This window comes from Vigna radiata, chromosome 10 (assembly GCF_000741045.1).
Source record: "Vigna radiata var. radiata cultivar VC1973A chromosome 10, Vradiata_ver6, whole genome shotgun sequence".
NCBI classification, from domain to species: Eukaryota; Viridiplantae; Streptophyta; class Magnoliopsida; order Fabales; family Fabaceae; genus Vigna; species Vigna radiata.
The window spans coordinates 18,827,842-18,847,187 of NC_028360.1; the positions used below are offsets into that span (position 1 = coordinate 18,827,842).

Sequence of the window (19,346 nt, forward strand, 5' to 3'; positions counted from 1 at the left end):
ATCAAAATTTGTTTTAAACAATACAACCTAAAATGTCGCTCTTAACGTCCCTCCTCTGTAGAAAGTACCCCTATTTTCTTGTTCTTGCCAAACTAAAAACAGGGAAAAGTTGTTTATAGGAAAGGATTTCTCCCTTTTATTTTTGCTGTTAAGGTTATTTTGTGGGAAAAGGGATTCAGTAAGATACTGGTTGGGGAGAGGGAAAGGGTTTAGCTATTACAGGCAGAAGGAGAATTAGGTTGGGCGGGTGAAGAGCTAAATAAATTATTTTCAGAAGATAAAAGAGTAAACAGATATATAAAATGCAAAAGGATAAAGGATATGTGCATAATATAACCTCAAAATAATTTGAAAAAAAAGCACGAATTAGAGCAAGAAAGACTAATTTAAAAGAAAAAAGATGTTAACTATCTATCTATACTATTTACAAAGAGCACAACAATTTCTACGTTTCTGTCTATGCTACTAACTCTCAACAACCTATACAAATGTTACGACTAAACCAAAATTTCAAGGTAAACAATTGAATCATCTCTCCAACTATAAAGACAATTCATATAATTTTTTCTTGTAAAGTGTCAACAGAGGCCATGTTAGAAAAATTTCAGCACCCTGTTTCTTCTGCTGCCACCAAAAACCAACCCACTGACGCCTGCTCCTAGAAAAACAAATCACCAGCCCAAAAAATTAAAATTATATCTGTATGTATATATGTCTAATCACATCATGAACAAGTATTTTAGATCATCCACTGTAAGGCGACTTTGACGACCACCAGTTCCATCCTCTCCAAAGGCAGACGCAACCATTTTTCGCTTTTTATGCTGCAAGTGTATATAGAAGAAAGCAAAGGTTTTCTAGCATGAGCAACCGTGATACAACATGTATAAATATTTCTAACATCACAATAGAACAAAAAGATGAGGAAAACTTTCAATGTACATCTTCCAATTTTTCAACACCTTTCTAACACTTCATAAATAAATAATAATAATATTGATTCATTCTAAATCATTTTAAACTTTAAAATAAGGTGTAATTTTATTACTGTTGTCTGAATGTTAAGTAAAAAAGGGATGATTGTATATCATCTTCCAAAAGATAATGGAAGTATCTTGAAGTACGTTATTAAAATGTAAATACTAGTGATGCACATGCTTTTTAAAGTAATACATATTGATTATCTGTAAACAAACTATATTTTGTTCAAAAATACTGTAACTTTTTAATATATATATATATATATATATATATATAAACTTGAAAAAAATTCATTAGAAAAAATGGCAAATTCCGGACCAGAACATACAACGTATATATAAATGCATCCATCAATAGCATCAACTGCATAACTAATCTAGCCTTTATAACCATAATATAATGCAGCAAGTAAAATTATTGCTTTGAGTATGTTTCTCGTATACTTTAATAATTGTATATTAACACTAAATTGTGTGCTATATAAAAAATTGTCACATTAAAAGTTCCCATATAAAAAGAATTTGTTATACACAGACATGCATACTAGTGTACAATGAATATTCAGCAAACACAACCCAAAATCAAAGGGAATCAGAAAAGGGCTAAACAGAAATATTTCAAGTAGTTTAAAGAAAAGAAATCACCAACGCACTTATCAACTTAATTATTAATAAAGTATTGTGATATGTGTGCAATTGTCCATCGAGAGTTCAGTAGCATTCCAAAGTAATTCCAAGAATTTCTTTTTATTAAATTCTCCCTCAAAAAGATTGTTTTTAAGTTCATAAACCAACCAGACCAACATGGCAAAATTTCCCCTTTTACAAAAGCGCATGTTTACAGGGCAGCCAAAAGAAAATACCTGCAGAGCTAAAATACGGTCTTCAACTGTATCTCTAACAGTTAACCGTAAGACTGTGACAGGACGGGTCTGTCCAATACGATGCGCTCTGTCTATAGCCTGATCTTCAGTTGTAGGATTCCACCAAAGATCAAGCATAAGAACATGGCAGGCAGCAACCATATTCAGACCAAGACTAGCAGCCTTCAAAGACATAATCATGACTGAAACCTGAAAAGGACAGATACATCACACTGAACATTACATTGAAGTCAGAGAAATAGTCAAATAATACATCTCACAAATAATATTAAATAAAGTAATCAAAGCCATTTCTCCACTAGGTGGGCTTGACTATATTACAGACCTCAGGGAGAGTGTTAAAATCTTTAACAGCTTTATCCCTTGCCGAGACAGACATTGTTCCATCAAGTCTTCTATACTGGATTGAAGAATTCTTAAGACATGCTTCAAGTAAATCTAGCATCCTAGTCCACTGAGAAAACACTATAGCTTTCTCACCACCAACTGAATCATCAGAGCTTCTCTCTAACACATTTTGGTTCTCAGGACATTCATTTGAGGATTTCATTTGGTCACAAGATGAGCTGCCGAGGCCACCAGTAGTATCCTCCGGCATGCTATGCACAGAATTGCTTTGGGGAGCACAGCATTGTGGTCTAGACAAAGACTGCAACACCTCAAGTGCAGCCCTAATTTTTGAAGAATTATATGGCTGACTCTCAGAATAAAACTCCGATTCATCCACTTCACAACCAGAGTAACCAGGCAAATTATCACAAGCCTGATCAGAAAAAGAACTATTCAATGTGACTTTGGAGAACACTGAAGACATGCTTAATCGAATTTTGCAGTTTGTAGTAGGGCACTGATTGTCATCACTAGTAAGATGTTCGCAAATGCACTGGTTACAAAAAACATGACCACAAACTGAAACAACAGCATCTTCAGGAGGATCCTGCATAGAAACCAAGAAAGGAGATATTGGAGCCAAGTCATAATGGCAAATAACATAATTTACTAAAAGCATGGTCAGTCGTGATATGGTAAAATTGGGTTTCTAAAAAAATACAGTTCAAGCCGTGTATATCTCAACTCCGATCAAGCAAGAGAGTTTAAGAAAATAAATTTCAATCATTCTTTCTACCATCATTAAATGCAACAAGTAGTGAAAGCAAGTCTCTCTTACTGTCCACTGTCATATTTTTCTCGATCACAACTCCCCTCCCCATCTACATCAACATAATATATAGAAAATAAAAAATTGGAATAAACAGAAGTACGGGATCATTTTAAGCGTTGATTTCTGAGTAATTACTAGAATAATGTGTTCTCTCATATGAATAAGAGTCATACTAATCCATGTAACATTCATTTACAAATAAAAAGGTACAGTCAAGACATACATTACAGATACCGCAGAGGGCCAAACAAGCTTCCAAACAATTTAAAAGAGATAATCGCTTTTCCTGAGTAAGCTTCTTAGCCATCTCAACTGAGGATTTCCAGAGAGAGTTAGAATTGTAACGCTTGACAAGCAGGGGATGATCGCATGCTTGTCTAAGGCGCAAAAGCATCAATAAAATGTTAACATAATTTTGCTTCACAGTTCCAGCATCAGCATATTCCTATGACATGACAAGAGGAATTTAATAAGGTAATCCATTAAAATATACCACCAGGAACATCCCCCTTCATTTGGGATAGAATAAAAGCACAACAATTAAAAAAAAAAAAAAACATGTTTTCATTTTTTGAATCTTTCAAGACTGCTCTGAGAATAAGAAGGCGACCTGAAACTGTGCTCGGGAATCAGCCTCTAGTCTAGAATAGAAATCACGTTCCTCCTGTGAAAATTCCACTTTTTTCAACTCTACAGATTTAGGTGGCAAGGAAATGATAGGTTCCCCATCAAGAAGTGTGCCTACAGCAAATTATGACCATAGCATGGTTATATACAAATTATACTTGAGGGATAGTGACAATTATTTAATACAATGAATGTGTATGACAAAGTTGCTGACAGTGCAACAAATATGACTCAAATTATTTCTAACTTGATTTTTATCACACAGATGGAGAACAAAACAGTAAATTGAAAATTAAACATAATAGGAAACAATAAGGATAGTACTCTAGAATAGAAAAGACAAAAGATATCTAACAACCTCCTTAAGTGATGATGTCAATTTCTTGCATGCAATTTTACCTTTTGTGCGACGTAACATGATTGTTTTTAAGACAGCTTGTAGCTTTCTATATCCTTTCGATGGACTTTTGCTGATTGGGATCTTAATTGTGGAACAGAATGATGTGTACACGGCATAAGGATCATATCTTAAAAATCTGAAGTAGCTATAGAGATCATCAATTGCATTCTGGATGGGAGTCCCTGATAAGCACCATCTCCGCTTTGCCCTAAGACCCCAACAAGCCCTTGCAACCTGAGTTCTGTGGTTCTTGATACTCTGGGCCTCATCCAGGACAACTCTAAACCAAGCCACTTTTGCAAGAGGACGAGCAACAGAGTCAAGCATCGCAGAGTCCAATCCCTTCTTGCTACTTTTAGAACTAGAAGGGCATTTCCTTTTCTTGCTTGATACTGCAGGATCATCATAAGCTCCTTTTTCTTCATCATCTTTGTCAACTAGAGGCTGCTTAGGGACCTCCATGCTGACAATTGAATAAGTCGTCAGAACAACATCATGCTTGGCAAGCTCATAAGGATCTTTTGTTCGATTGCTACCATGGTACACTAGGACAGAAAGATTTGCTTTGCCAGTTACCTTACTGTGCAACTCTTCATCCCATTGCCGCAAGACACTAGTTGGACAAACAACGAGGGTTCCAGCAGACGGCCTTCCTTTTACATGCACTGACAAATTCATTTTTTTGTTTGGATTTATACAAGACAGATCCTGAACCATATTAGATTCATTATTCACTAGGCCAGTCTCAGGAAGCTGATCATCATCTGCATCCAGGTTCAAAGTTTCTAATTCACTTTTCTTTGCAATGTTGCATTTATTCACCAATGCAGGTCTTTCCTTTAATATTAAAGCAATGGTCGACACTGTTTTTCCAAGACCCTACAAGAGAATAAAGTGTAAATTTCTTGCAAGGAATTCATATAATTTATTGATAGTCAATTTATCATCTTAGATTACGAGTGCAATGCACTAACCTGATCATCTGCAAGAATTCCTCCAGAACAGTACAAACTTGAAGTTTCCTTCTGAACCATCCATGATAAAGCAATTCTCTGCAAAAAACAACCATTTTAGTTGGGTGACTCAAACAGACAGAGTAAATGAGTTATCAGGGCATCAAAACAAAAATTGGGTTGAAGCTAATAAACGCAAAATATCATAAAGACTCGGAATAACCAAAAACGTCGAATAACTACCCAAGAGATTTTGTACAGTTAACCAACAAAAAATATATAATTGATTATTAGGCCTCATACAGTTATTTGTTTACTAAGGCCGATGAAGTAACTAAAGTTGAAAATGGGTAATTAACTTTTCAACCGCATTATACCCATAAAACCTGCCGGGGAGGCAAGGAGAGGAAAGCTATAGCGATTCAATAAAGAATCAAGGCCTTATGGAAGATCTTAGAAATATTGAAGCACTACAATATTTTAATATTCTGCTCTTGTTTTGTGAGTGTGGAAATGAAGAATACTATACACTAATTTTAGGATTTAACCATATTTTTTGTAAAATAAATACTACCCAGTTTCTATCACCGATGCAAATTTGAAAAATAAGTCATAAAAATAATGTTCTTTTGTTTTTTACTAGCAAATTACAGATCCAGATATTCATTTTAGTTTTGAAGACGATGGAACAACAGACTTAAAACACCTACGTAATAGTACTTTTAAAGGAGAGACACAACACATAAAAGATTCAGGAATATAACCTGATGTCGTAAAAGAGGAACTGCCAGCAGTCCATCTGGTGGACTAACCTCTGATTTTGGTTGGGAAAGATCCTGTGTTATCAACAAAAGTTAGTTTACTTGAGTTTGAGAAAACCTGGACATTAAGATATTATGATAATATGTCATGCAAGCCATGGCAAAATTTGAAAATAGCAATAACCAGGGATGGTACAGGGGCAATATCACGCTGATCAAAAGCTTTCAAACCACACCCAAGAGAAAAGGTCGCAGATCCTTTACAGATGCCATAAAATAACCAATTATTTCCCAAATATAACATTCTAAATTATACATCCATTACCATCTCCACCAAATCCCATCAATTCACATACCTCCAATAACTATCAGAAAACATGTATGATATGATTTGAAATCATGCCTGACAGAAAGGGGGTCAATTACTGTGCATAACTGCACGTGCAAAGAATACCCTCCAAACTGCCAAGGGCTACAGAGGATAAGGTGTCAACCTGCAATGCAACTCGTAATATGTACTGCTCATCACGTGCCTTAGGTCTCATAACTCCCACCATAGAAGACTGAGTATAAACACCTCTAGAAGATTGTAATGTGTTGAGGGAATTCCCAATCTCTGCTGATCGACTTACAGGTGCAGGGTGACTGATGTCTTCAATAATGCAAACATCAGATTCATCCTCAATATTGGATTTGTCGGTACTTCCTTTTGAAAGCTGAGAATCAATACTTTTATGTTCAATTAATTTTCCCTCTCCTTCAGTCATAACACAATTATACAGCTTCCCACTGGCAATTGACGTCTGGAGATTATACAAAGATTTGTCAAATGGTTTTAAATTTAAATCTCCCATAATTCCTGGAAAGTAATTGGCAGCTCCACCAATAGCGTCTTGATAATATTTGGCTTTCTCGGTCCTTGTGAATGTAACACAATCCTCACACTTCAACAAATCATTACCCTGAGATCCAACAGCAGGAAAAGTTCCAGGTTGTTGTTTCATCTCTTGACCTACATTGAACTCAACATCATCACTGTGAGCAGGATTTTGGTAAGGTATAATCAGTCCATCTCTATCAGTTTTGACATTAAGTGATTGACCTGCACTTGAAATATATGAAGCACAAGTTGAGTGTTGTACTGGTGCACTGTCTTCAAAGAGAACATTACCAGGAAAACACGATGCATATTTACTATCTTCGAACGTATATTGATTATCTTGAAAAGATATCCCCCCACCGAGAATGGAGCGCACTACACCACTTGTATCAGTAAATAACTCCATCTTATTAACCTTCGTGTTCCGCGTCACATTTTCATTTTCCCACACGTGAGAATAAGCACCATTAAACAAACAATCAGAAGCGTTGGCAACAGCAGGTCTATCATCCATACCTTGGTAAATATTAAAAGAAGGATAATAGTTACTAAAATCATTGGGAACATTGGAACCTTGACAAATAGAGGAATCAGTTGAAGTTGCAACATAAGACGATCTATCGGCATCAACAAACGATCTTTCAAACGATGTACATGAGTCATTTTCCTGTTTACCATAAGGTTCAGTGATCTCTTGCGTATAGGTTTCATAATCATCAAATTTTACATCAATATTCTCAATGATAGAGCCATGTGAAGCAGCTGCATGCATAAAATTTAATCAGCCACTGGCCAAGCATTAAAAATTTAAGTATAACAATTAACAAGTTGCCAATGTCTTAGACTAATCATAACCTAGAGAAGATTATACGTACGTTCAGAGTCTGCACCATATCCTACATGCTTGATTGGGTTATCATTTCCACACTTCCACATATTCCGTTTCAAACTATCTTCACATACAACTACATTGGTTGAATTCACCTCAGGATCAGGGAACCTTGTGCCTATGTAAGCGGGCATCTCACAATTGGAAACTCCTGTCCTTTCTGTGAAGTAAAAATCATCACCTTCATGGTCCATGTAACCGCCAGCAAGAGCATTTGGGGAAGAGAAAGTCTGTGGTGAAGGTCCCTGGTTTTCATGTTCACATTCAAGCACAGAATTCCCTGCAGAATCACAAACTGGTTAAGCCCTTGGTTTAAAAATCTAACCCATCTTATCAGAACTGAGAAAAACCTGTTACTGAAACCACTAAAGTCAAATCTAAGAAATGGGGCTACTTGAGACACTAGTGAGTAGGCAAGGGAAACAGTCTAGTGTGAAATGTAAAATGTTAGCAAATACACTACATATAAAATCCAATATCAGAGTTAAAGAATGTCCCTCTAAAGTTCAACCGACTAATTACGATCAATAAGAAGCGGAAATGACTAAAAAAGGCCACACAAGTCGACATACCATTTTGAAGTAGAAAATTATCATGGATGCCAGATTCACCAGGTGATATATTTTTCAATGAAAAATCCTCGGGACTACTCTGCAGCATGATATCCAGAAGATTAGAATAGATGATAATATCACATATGAATGCTAGGTATTCAAAAGAGGCATAAAGGATTTGGTTTGAATGTAAGCAATCATTTTAATGATGTTCTCAAACATAGCTAATTGAAAAGACCAAGAGGAAAATATAGTAACAGAAGTTATGACTTCTCGATATCCTTGTAATTGTTAAGTAGCACCTCCTTTTGGGATGATAATCAAGACTAAACTCATTAAGCATCACGTAAATTTAATTAAAAACAAATAAGTGAAACAGCATAAACTAGTCATAAAATATCATTGTCCTTCAACCTAACAAGAAAGAATTGAAAATGAAACACGCAGAAAAATAGCATGGCAATATTCTTTGTTCATAAACGGCCTAAAAACAGATTTGCAAAACATACATGATCCGACAGAGATCTTCTGAATGAAAAAATCACTGGCAACGACCGAAGATCATTCTAGGAATGAGATATTCAACACGTCATTCGCATTTTGCAATGAACATAACTTTTAAAAGAGATAAGTATACAGAAGAAAATTACACAGATTAACTAAAGATTACTTTAAAGAAAGCGGGATTTGTGTTCTCCTAAAAACACTACTTCAAAGCTGCGTGCTCAGTATACACACACCTTGGCCTGAACTAATAATGCTACTGAAATCTTCACACGCCGCACTACAGACGAAATTTTACAAATCTCAACAGGGAACCTAAGCCACATTGGAGAAAAATACTGCATTCATCGAAAATTGACAGTGCAAGAAGTTCCACATCTTATATAATCAAACAAGAAAACTATACAAAAGGCGTTGAAGCATGAATATAAAACAGTTGGTAAAGTGGAACACTTGAATTCCAGTTTTTCACACCGTCCGATCGGAATTCACAATAATTTCCCCCTCACAGCATTCAAAAATTGGGAGAAATCGTTGGGGCGTGCTCACACTCTCGTTTCAAGCACAAAACTGTACCTCGGAGGGATCGGTGTCCTCGTCGAGAACGCTCATAACGGTTTCCAGATCGATGCAAAACTTGTCGTCATCGGCGGCGTTACCGTCACCGTCCAAGAAGCACGCGTAGCCGAATCCCTCATCCGCCATCATCGTCGATAACCTAACGAGATCGATCGCATCAAAACCCTAACTCGCTTTTTTAGAAGCCGCGGCCACAAAAGCAAAACCTCCGGTGGCGAATTTCGGAAACGAAGAGAGAGGATGATCTCAATCCCATTCTAAAAGGGAGAGAAAGAGAGAGAGAAAGGCGTGACGCGCGGGTTCGTGAAGAATCAACGGAGGTTTCTGAGAAGGTTCGTGATTCGACTTTTCTTCGTCACGTCGTGCTATGGTGGGAGGAGAGAGAGAAAGTTAGAGAGAGAAATGACAAAGTCGTTCGCGAATCGTGGACGTAGGTTTAAATATGGTTTGGGGTGGCAAAGGGTAGGGGGTGCGCAGGTTAAGAAAGCCTGCTCGCCTTATGATTGGGTTGTTATTTAACTTACAGTGCGCGCGGACATGGAGAATCTTCACACGTCACGTCTCTTGTACGACGCCGTATTCATTTTTTCACACAATCCTATGCCCTTCGGCTTCCACACACTCGTACCAGTAGTTGGAAGAAATTTGAAAACATCCTTATTACACAGGATTGAAAGAAATTTGAAGCAAATTTGAATCCTGTGGTCAAATTTTCAATTTAAATAAAAGAGGATACCTTACTGATGTATGTGATCTTTATATACATATATATTAGTATTTTTAAATATTTATTATAAATAAAAGTTAATATTTATTTGTATACATATATTTATTAAAATAAATATATTAATATTTTTAAAATATACCTTCCGATGAGTTTTTCGTATAAAATACATTATACATATTTTTTTCTAAGTGTGACAGTAAAATATTTCTTCTCCAAACTATTTTCTTTTATTATTTTATTTATTATTATGGTCACATATATTATTTTTACTAATATTAAATTTGTATCATATTCTTATATTTTTGAAATATTTTGCATTTTCTCACTGTTAAATCTCTGTTTTATAAAACTTTCCTCTGATTTTACCAAATAAATGCAAACTATATTTAAAGATTTTACTAATAGAATTTTATTATGATTTTGTTATGGTTTTTTAAGGGAATTAATGAGTTCCAAAAGTCTGGTTTTTTTTTTTTTGTAACTTTTTGAAGTTTACTGGTCTATTGTTTAACGTCATAAAAACTTTGAAAATTTAGTGAAAACACATTGTTATTATTATTAGACTTAACTACTAATTTAGTAATTGAAATTGTATAATTGAATAATAAAATTATATAATTTGTATATCAAATCTCAATTCTTATTATTTCTTAGACATTTTTCTCGGTATTAAAAGGGACAAATATCTCACTTTACTCCACGTATAATATTTATTATTTAAAGAGTGAAATTATTGAATAAAACTGCATAAAAAGTCATAATAAAATAGTTTATTATGGTAGCAAATATATTTAAAATTATGACGTTTGTTATTTAAATTGCTTTATTATTAAATAATATTATCAATATTAATATTGTCATAAATAACATTACAAATAAAAAATAAAATTATTAAAACTTTTGACTTATTAAGAATAAAATTGTTAAACCAATTATCAAGTGTATGTGATAGAGAGAAGCGTTTTCCAATTTATGAAACTGCATATTGCTGTTAATATTTTAAAAATCAATAAACAAGAATAAAATATAAATAATTAATGTGTATACAAAAGAGTATATATCCTCTTTATATATAGTTATATATTATTAGGCTTAACCATTAATCTAGTAATTAAAAGTGTAATTGAATAGAAAAATTATATAATTTGTATATTAAATCTCTCTTATTTGTTAGACATCTCCTCGATATTAAAAGAAACATCCATGCATAATAATATTTATTATTAAAATTCTGAGATCATTATATAAAATAACATACAAAATCATAATAAAATAATTTATTACATATATTTAGAAATTATGACGTTCATTGTTTAAATTATTTTATTATTAAATAGTTTTATCAATATTAATATTGTCATAAACAATACTACCAATATTAATAATAAAAATTAAAATTCTTAAAATTCTGTGTTTACTAAACAAGATTTATTGAAAAGAAATTCGTTAAACCAATTATTAAGTGTACGTAGTAGGGATAAACTTTTTTTATCAAAGCAAACACCATTGCGATGTAATGTGAAGTTGTGTAGATATCTTATGATATGTATGGTTCTGAGGATTTAATTTAGGTAGTTGTATAATATTTTTGTATATGTATATGATTTCTTTCTTTTAGTTCATCCTTTTGTATGTTGTGATTGTAGTATCTATTTATGATGAATCCCACCATGGACTATCTATCATCAACTTCTATAAACGATAGCCTAGTGACTTAGTGGATTTCACGTCACACACTCATAGCACCTGAAAAGGCATAACAATTGTTTCTTTTCCTTTTCTCATCGTCGAACAATCGAGCATATGTGGGAATTTATGCAATCTTGGAGAGTTTTGCTGAGGCTGCTTTCTCACTACTCAATGGCTTTAGGGGTTATTCTTGTTTTGCAAAAGCATCAATTCTACTAATTATCTAGAAGTAAGTGTTCCATCAATTCTTCTCACTGAATTTGCATGGTGGCTATATCGGTTAGCAATGGTGGCTACCGGTTGTATTTTATGATTGCTATTTTTATGAAGAATTAGCTGTGTTGTTGGTTTTGTGAAATTTGGTTTAGTTAGTGGTGCAAAAGCTAGCTAGAGTATAATATGATATTTTCTGTCTTTGGTTTGAATGAGTCTTAATTTTGTATTTAATTTGTAGTGTCGACGTTAATTGGACAGTTATGAGTGTAAGTATTATGTAATGAAACACATGCATACCATTATTTGTACATTACTTAATCATGAACAAGGTATTAAAATACTAAGCAAATACTTATCCAATTATTCATTATAATATGTTTTAACTCTATTGTTTTATTGTAAATTTTTAATGATTCATCTCTCATGGAAGCATTGAAGACATTAGAAGGAACTGAGTTTCTTTTAGTTTAAGTATTAGTAGAAATTTGATTATAGTGCATTAATGTAATATTTGGATTTAATTGATTATAAATTGATTGGATGAGATGATAATACAGATATAGTTTCATTAGATATCAAATGTAATAATCAATTTTTTTAAAAAAATAAACATACATTAACATAAAAAAATGTATATACGTCATGATATCTTTCACCTTATTATAATGGACAAATAAATGTAATAATAATAAAATGAGCATATTATAGCATTTTAAAGGTTTTGAATGTTAAAAACGATTGCATTATTTTTGTGGTTGACAGAATGTCATCGAATGCCGGTATCATTCCTAAAATCTTCTTTATTGTGGTTATTTTTGGATGGAAAGGTGCTTGAGAATTTTTCAGAATAAATTACGGACAATGTTAAAAATAGGTTGAAGTTGGATTATCAAATTATAAAATTATAAAATTTTGTGAAAACTAAACAAAGAGATCGGACAATATAATAATCACATTATCACTTAATAACTATATCACATAATCACCTAATTAATATAAAATCCTAATAATAGAAATTTAATTGAACAATTTTATTTATTTTTTAAGATTGAGTAGATGATAAGTGTGATAATGATTTATTTTTAATGTTTACTATAATGCATTCTATGTATTGTCCTAAAAATATTTGGGATTTTGATATATTTTTTAAATTATATGTAATTCCTTTCCTGTTTGATTAGTAGAAATTTGGAAAATAATAAGAATTGTTTTTAGGACACTCTCGCCTAATCACTATTGCATTTGCCCAGCAAGTATACCAAACGCGACAATGATTAATATTTCACTTTTTTTTTTTTTTTAATTCTAAGTAAGTAAACACATCTATTATTCATTTCTTTACTAATTGTTATAGATAATACACTCACCGACAATTATTGATATCCTCTACATAAGGATATATTATTCTTGATTTTGTGTTTTTTACTTTCAATATTACAAAAGAATACAATTTTACTTAGTAAAAATAAGAATAACAATAATTCATCATGAACATAATTGATTTCAATATCTTTTGCGAAATAAATCATATAACAACTTGAATTATTATTGATAAATACAAATTTATTTTTCAGGTAAAAATGGTTCGTTATGAATTTAATGATACAATTAAATTTTCATCTTATAAAAATGTAAAAGTTATAATAATAATTAAAAATAATTTAAAAACTCAATAGTATATACGAAGTTATTAATTGGGCCTTCCTATGAGACCGGTTTTAAAAAGAACCGGATCCGAACCCAAAAGCAAATATCTGTATATGACGTTGAAAGACAAGTCTAGAACCTTGCATTACGATTCAGCTTCAAAGAAAGGGATCGCCGGCGGCACCTTCCGAAGACGGAGATACACCTTCCTCCACCACTTTCTCGGGGAATAAAGTCCGAGCACAATTCATTGGAAAATTAAATTTGCGGTGAATTCACTTCCTGCTCTTAATTTCCCCCTAGCTTGTGGATATTGTTTTACCCTTCCGTCTATAGGGTTTTGATGACTTAGTTTTGTTTTTAAAGTCATTGATTGGTAGGGTGTGGAAACTAGAAATGTGACTGTTTTCAATATTTGAATTGTTGGTGCTGATCTACGACCTGCAGTTTCGGTGCCTTTGTTCGGATTTTCAGGTGACGGAGCTCGCGTGTCGTTTGGGGTTAAAAATGGGGTTTAACTTGGTGCACTGATGTCATTGTTCTGGCTTGTGATTCGTCAACTAGCAGAAATCGAGGCAATGGTATTTGACTTTCTTTCTCTCTCCCTCGCTTTTTCTCTTTGCGAATAGTGGATACATATTTAATTAGTTTAATTTTAATGTCAGTGGTGCAAAGGATCTAAATTTGTGCTCATTTAAGAATTTTAGAACCCATTGATGCTTTATTCTGCTTTCCATTTCCATGTGACTATAAAGAGTCTCAGAACTATTGTTCATATTCATTCTCTTTTCTTGGATTAGTATATCCTACATTTTGGCAAGTACGTCATATATAAACAGAAGCAGTGCTTCGTGTTATACTGAACTACTAAGGATCTATTGGATTATTAGTTTCTTGAAATGCTGCGGGAGGAGATTAATTTAGCAATCAAGGTCGGTGTTTTCTTATATATTCCTGCGTTACACAGCAAACAAGTAGAGGGAAATGTATTGATGGAGTCAAATTTAGTCTTATTTCGGGAATTATTTCTTTTTATGGACAATTGTGCATGATGCATGGAAGTGAACTAACTCAAATACATGTCATGATGATAATTGATTTTTATCACTGGAAACTATTCTGTGAAGGCTGCGAAGAAAGTCATAACAAGAGAAGAATGGGAGAAAAAACTTAATGATGTGAAGATTAGAAAGGAAGACATGAATAAATTGGTAATGAATTTCCTCGTTACAGAAGGCTACGTTGAAGCTGCTGAGAAATTTCGAATGGAGTCTGGAACTGAACGTATCCTCTTTTGATTTATTTATTTGTTTCTTTTTGCGTCTGTGAGTGGAAGAGATCGTGTTCTTTATGAAGATATGTCTGTCCTTATTGATCTACAGCAGATATAGATCTTGCAACAATAACGGATCGCATGGCTGTTAAGAAGGCAGTACAAAGTGGTAACGTCGAGGATGCAATTGAGAAAGTGAATGATTTAAATCCAGAGGTAGGTTTTCCTTCATTTATTTATTTTATAATAACTTTCAATTCTATGCATCACATGCTCCCTTTATTTGTAGTGTATATGATACACATGATGCATGCATGATTCAAATTCTTATGTGCTGAATAACTAGAAACACTCTTGCTGCACTGTATTCTCCGTGTAGCAATGACAATGACAGATTTATTTGTCTTTGTTGAAAGTTCTTTTATGCTGCATTTTTTTTATTAAAATGGTCTGATGGGAGATATCCAAATTTAAACAGGACATGATACAGCCTCTTTTAGTTGGTCTTCATGCAATCTCATACCCAACTATCCTCGCTTGCTTAAAATTAAGAATTGTAATTTGAACCAAGCTAGCAATTGTGACAAGTTGCACATGCCTTTGTATCACGAGATACATGAATGAATTGTGCAATTCAACCAATTCCGTATCATGAGTACCAATCACACGATTTAGTGATACTTTCCCCATCTTCAATATTTTTTACCACCAGTTCTCATCAAAGAAATCCAAAAGTAAAGTTACCTTAAATCCTTAAATGAAAGGTTTAAAGTATTCTGTTGCACTTATTGGACTCTTTCCTTATTCAGTTTTCATTTGTCTAATGTAGGGGATTCACAGTTCACACATTCAATTGATTTATGAGTTGAATTTGTTTCCTGACACTTACTGTCAGGATGTTTTTGTCAAAAATGGCCATGAACCTGACCTATCTTCAAAACATAAAATATGAGTTTAGCCTCGATATACGGCAATAGAAACTTTTTAAGGGTCTACCGTTTACCTTGGCATTTTCTAATTGTCTGAGCTAGACTGAAACTCATTTAAAAGCCAACTCCGTAGTTAGTTTTTGAAAGATGTAAAGAAACTCCGCCAAATAGTTTTTTGGGTCCCAATGTATACCTGGCTTAGAAAGTTTTGTTTTTTTTTTTTTTCGTTTAATCATAGGTTAGTAAGTTTAAACAGAGAAACAATGTAATATCAAAACGTGGTACTTGAAATTTAGTATCATATCGACAATATTCTTGTTATTCTGTAGTAACTTAAGTACAGTGACTTGTCTGGCCAAATGGCTTTTTGACTGACTGAAATCATTTTATTTTTTTACTTAAATGAGGCATTTAAGAGAGCGCCTGTATGACTTGACCTAAGCATAACATAGCATGTATAGGTCATAGGTTCCTAACGTTTAACTTGGCCTCTTCCACTACTAAGGATCATGATTTATATGTCATTTAAGTTAATTTTCTGTGTTTTGAATCTTTCAATTTGACACATGATAAGAAGAATAAGCTTTTCATCTTATGATTAAGAACACTATCTGATAATCTGAACAAAGATTATGTGATTTGCATAAAAATGGTGTTATTACGTTCAATTTATAAATCCTTTACTCCTAAGTTTTTATTTTAGTTTCATCACGCATCTATATTTTTTATTTTTGCTTATTCCTTGCGCTGTTTCTACTTTTTTTTTTTCAGTTTTTTTAGTTTTGAAGACCAGTTTGGTAATCCTTAAGATTTTTTTTTATGAAAAAATTACTCAGGAGAATGTTATTACTATTATTCTGACCTGAAATAAAATACACAAACAATTTTGCACACCTAAGAGCTATCTTTTGTTAATGCCTTTTACATTTTGTAAATCCTGTCTGCAGATACTGGACACAAATCCCCAATTATTTTTCCATCTTCAACAGCAGCGATTGATAGAACTAATTCGGAATGGAAAAGTAGAAGAGGCACTAGAGTTTGCCCAAGAGGAGCTTGCACCAAGGGGAGAGGAAAATGTAAATCTCATGGAATAAGTTTTTGTATCTCTATTTTTCACATGAAATCTTGAAAAATATGTAAATTGGTATCCTGGATTTTGCGTCTTATGCAATTTGGTCTCTGAAAAAAATGTACGACTCATTCTCAAGCCACTTTTAAAACTTCTGCAAATAGTCTTTGATAGCAACAATTTGCGACCAATAAAATCTTTATTATGAAGAATTTATGGCCTTTTCATTAATGGTTATTTGTTTGTTTTGGGAATTTGCTTTAGTTGCTTATAGTTGAGGAAAATACAAAAAATGGGAAACTAAATTGTTATTGTGGAAAATTTGATGTAACTGGATTGAGAGACTTGGTGCTAACACTTGCCTGTTGGATTTCAGCAAAGCTTTTTGGAAGAGTTGGAGAGGACTGTTGCACTGCTGGCCTTTGAAGATGTTTCTAACTGTCCTGTTGGGGACTTGCTTGACATATCACAGCGTTTAAAGACAGCAAGTGAGGTGAATGCAGCCATACTTACTAGTCAAAGTCATGAAAAAGGTTCGTGTTTGCTGCAAAAGTCTGTCTTTTTGTGTTTATAACTTTGGTTTGCATGTCTGGTTCTAAATCTAGTTTGCACACAATTTTCTCGTGGATGTGTTAATTTCGTACATGTCGTACAAGTTTTTCGTTATTGCGATTGAGATATAGGGTTTGTTGAATCAGCAATTGTGAAATTTGGGAGCATAATAGAAGCTTTTTTTGCCATATTGGAACCACTGTTCCGTGAGAGTGCGTGAACTGACTTCTGATGACTTTCTTTATGCTTGAACGATGGATTCAAACTTCTAGAGTTTGGAAGTGAGTATCCAAAATATTCACATGCTTTCACAAATCTAAATCCAAAAGATTATTGAGAGGACTTTCTCTGTTCATCTACCTGTACCAATTATTTGCTAGCTTGTTCCTTTGCTTTACCTGCCATTGGCGATGTCAAAATTATGTTTGAATATACTCTATTTCTTCCCTCTATGCACTTCCTGGAAAGCTATATTTACAGATAATTATTATGGAGTTAAACTTCTGCATTTAAATTGTGATTGGAATCCACTGAATGTGAAGGCAGGAGGATATTTTCTTATTGTGATTATTATTGCTGTCATATTTATTTTTTTAACATTTCAAAATATCAAATTAATTGAAAATTATAAAAACCGTTTCTTTCATGCTTAACACATGGATAATATAGTGCGCGATGACAATAATTCCCCCCGGCTACAGTGTTTGCTAGCTGGCTCTCTTCTGCACTTATTTATATTGCTATGCCCTGTAATTTGGTTGACATTGATCGATTTTTTTATGGCAGACCCAAAACTTCCGAGCTTGCTGAAGATGCTGCAATGGGCCCAAAACCAGCTGGATGAGAAAGCTGCATATCCACGTATAAATGATTTATCCACCGCCATATTAGAAGATTCTGCTGTTTGAATACTTGTAACATTTCAATTTCAAATTGGGGATTTAGGTTCTAGATGAAGATATTGCGGCCATTGGCATTAAAAATTGTGTATGTACTTTAATCGAAAGATATTTGTTGAATTCGATATCCATTTCCTCATAGATAGTTCTTCCGGTGATTTTATACTCCTGTACAAAAAGATTGTCAATACAGTCAACAATTCTTTTCTTAAATGACCGATTGTTAAGGTTTTGTTGTTGCATTATAAGTTTGATGATGATGATATACAAGTTAGCCCTACTCTGAGCCTATCATATTATTCTCGGTTAACGCAAACCGTTACAGCAATATTCACATTGCTGCTCTGTTTCATTAATGAGGAAAACAATTCTCTGGCAAAAGGTGAAAACGCGTGACTGTTTTCTCCCCATAGCAACTTAAAGTGGCTTCAGAATAGTATGCTATTTATTCAGATTCAGGACTGCTGGTGCGGTGGTAATTTTTTAATGTAGATATAGATTTTAAAAGTAAAATGTTTGATTAAAAATCGATTTATATGACTTTTAATTCAATTTCAAACTATTTAATGCAGTAATTGTAATGCAAAAGATTACCTAAATGTAATGCAGTAATTGTGACACTAATTAATGGTCACTATTTGCCTCTGCTATAACCCCTACATCGTAACAAACGCCGATTTCATTGTCACTACGATCACCTAGATCATCATAATTGCCGCTACCGTTGTGCTCCTTGTTAAACCACCATAAATTCCATTTCCGCAGCTCCCACTGCGGCTGCACCACCTTTTCTTCGATCTCAGCACCACCACAAACTTGAATTGAGAAACTGGAAGAACTAAAAAGTGATACTTAAGTAGGTGAAATTGAATATTTAGTTTTAAATTTAATGATAGAATTAAATATGATTCAGCCGACAGATACTGTTTACTATCGTGTTGTAGTTTTTTTTATTTGGTGCCAACGGATCGTGTTCTAGAAGATCAAAACATTGGTGAATAGTTTAGACGAACGAGTATTGTAGCTAACGACAGAGGTCAAGAATATAAAGTACATCAAACAAAGGGAAGAGAAGAAGTTCCTTCAAAATTTAATCCTGCAATACTGTCCTCTTATCTACGAAAGAAACCATGAACATTAAGAGAAGAGAACCATAAATATGAGACAGA

General features: G+C 33.5%; 2 protein-coding genes across 11 annotated transcripts; one reads left to right on the forward strand and one right to left on the reverse strand.

The window, feature by feature from the left end:
• Window positions 1–366: 366 nt before the first annotated feature.
• LOC106775752 (helicase-like transcription factor CHR28) lies at window positions 367–9,810 on the reverse strand. Of its 7 annotated transcripts, XM_014662923.2 has the most exons (13): window positions 9,171–9,663; window positions 8,109–8,187; window positions 7,523–7,816; window positions 6,870–7,409; window positions 6,262–6,779; window positions 5,771–5,842; window positions 5,028–5,105; window positions 4,053–4,932; window positions 3,637–3,767; window positions 3,250–3,471; window positions 2,190–2,801; window positions 1,844–2,053; window positions 367–824 (listed from the first exon to the last, which is right to left on the reverse strand). In XM_014662923.2, exons 1-13 carry the CDS (start codon window positions 9,300–9,302, stop codon window positions 720–722), a joined length of 3,873 nt encoding a protein of 1,290 aa, XP_014518409.1. In that variant the 5' UTR covers window positions 9,303–9,663; the 3' UTR covers window positions 367–719. The 7 variants fall into 7 exon arrangements, with proteins under 7 accessions (XP_014518409.1, XP_014518408.1, XP_014518410.1 ...); XM_014662922.2 differs by having other exon boundaries at window positions 6,262–7,409; XM_014662924.2 differs by having other exon boundaries at window positions 6,262–7,409; window positions 8,109–8,182; window positions 9,171–9,304.
• Window positions 9,811–13,560: 3,750 nt separating this feature from the next.
• LOC106776252 (glucose-induced degradation protein 8 homolog) lies at window positions 13,561–18,419 on the forward strand. Of its 4 annotated transcripts, none has more exons than XM_014663641.2 (7): window positions 13,561–13,721; window positions 13,900–14,033; window positions 14,580–14,736; window positions 14,835–14,941; window positions 16,602–16,733; window positions 17,103–17,259; window positions 18,065–18,419. In XM_014663641.2, exons 2-7 carry the CDS (start codon window positions 13,983–13,985, stop codon window positions 18,184–18,186), a joined length of 726 nt encoding a protein of 241 aa, XP_014519127.1. In that variant the 5' UTR covers window positions 13,561–13,721; window positions 13,900–13,982; the 3' UTR covers window positions 18,187–18,419. The 4 variants fall into 4 exon arrangements, with proteins under 4 accessions (XP_014519127.1, XP_014519129.1, XP_022643057.1 ...); XM_014663643.2 differs by having other exon boundaries at window positions 14,838–14,941; XM_022787336.1 differs by lacking the exon at window positions 13,561–13,721 and having other exon boundaries at window positions 13,902–14,033; window positions 14,686–14,736.
• The last annotated feature ends 927 nt before the right edge of the window (window positions 18,420–19,346 follow it).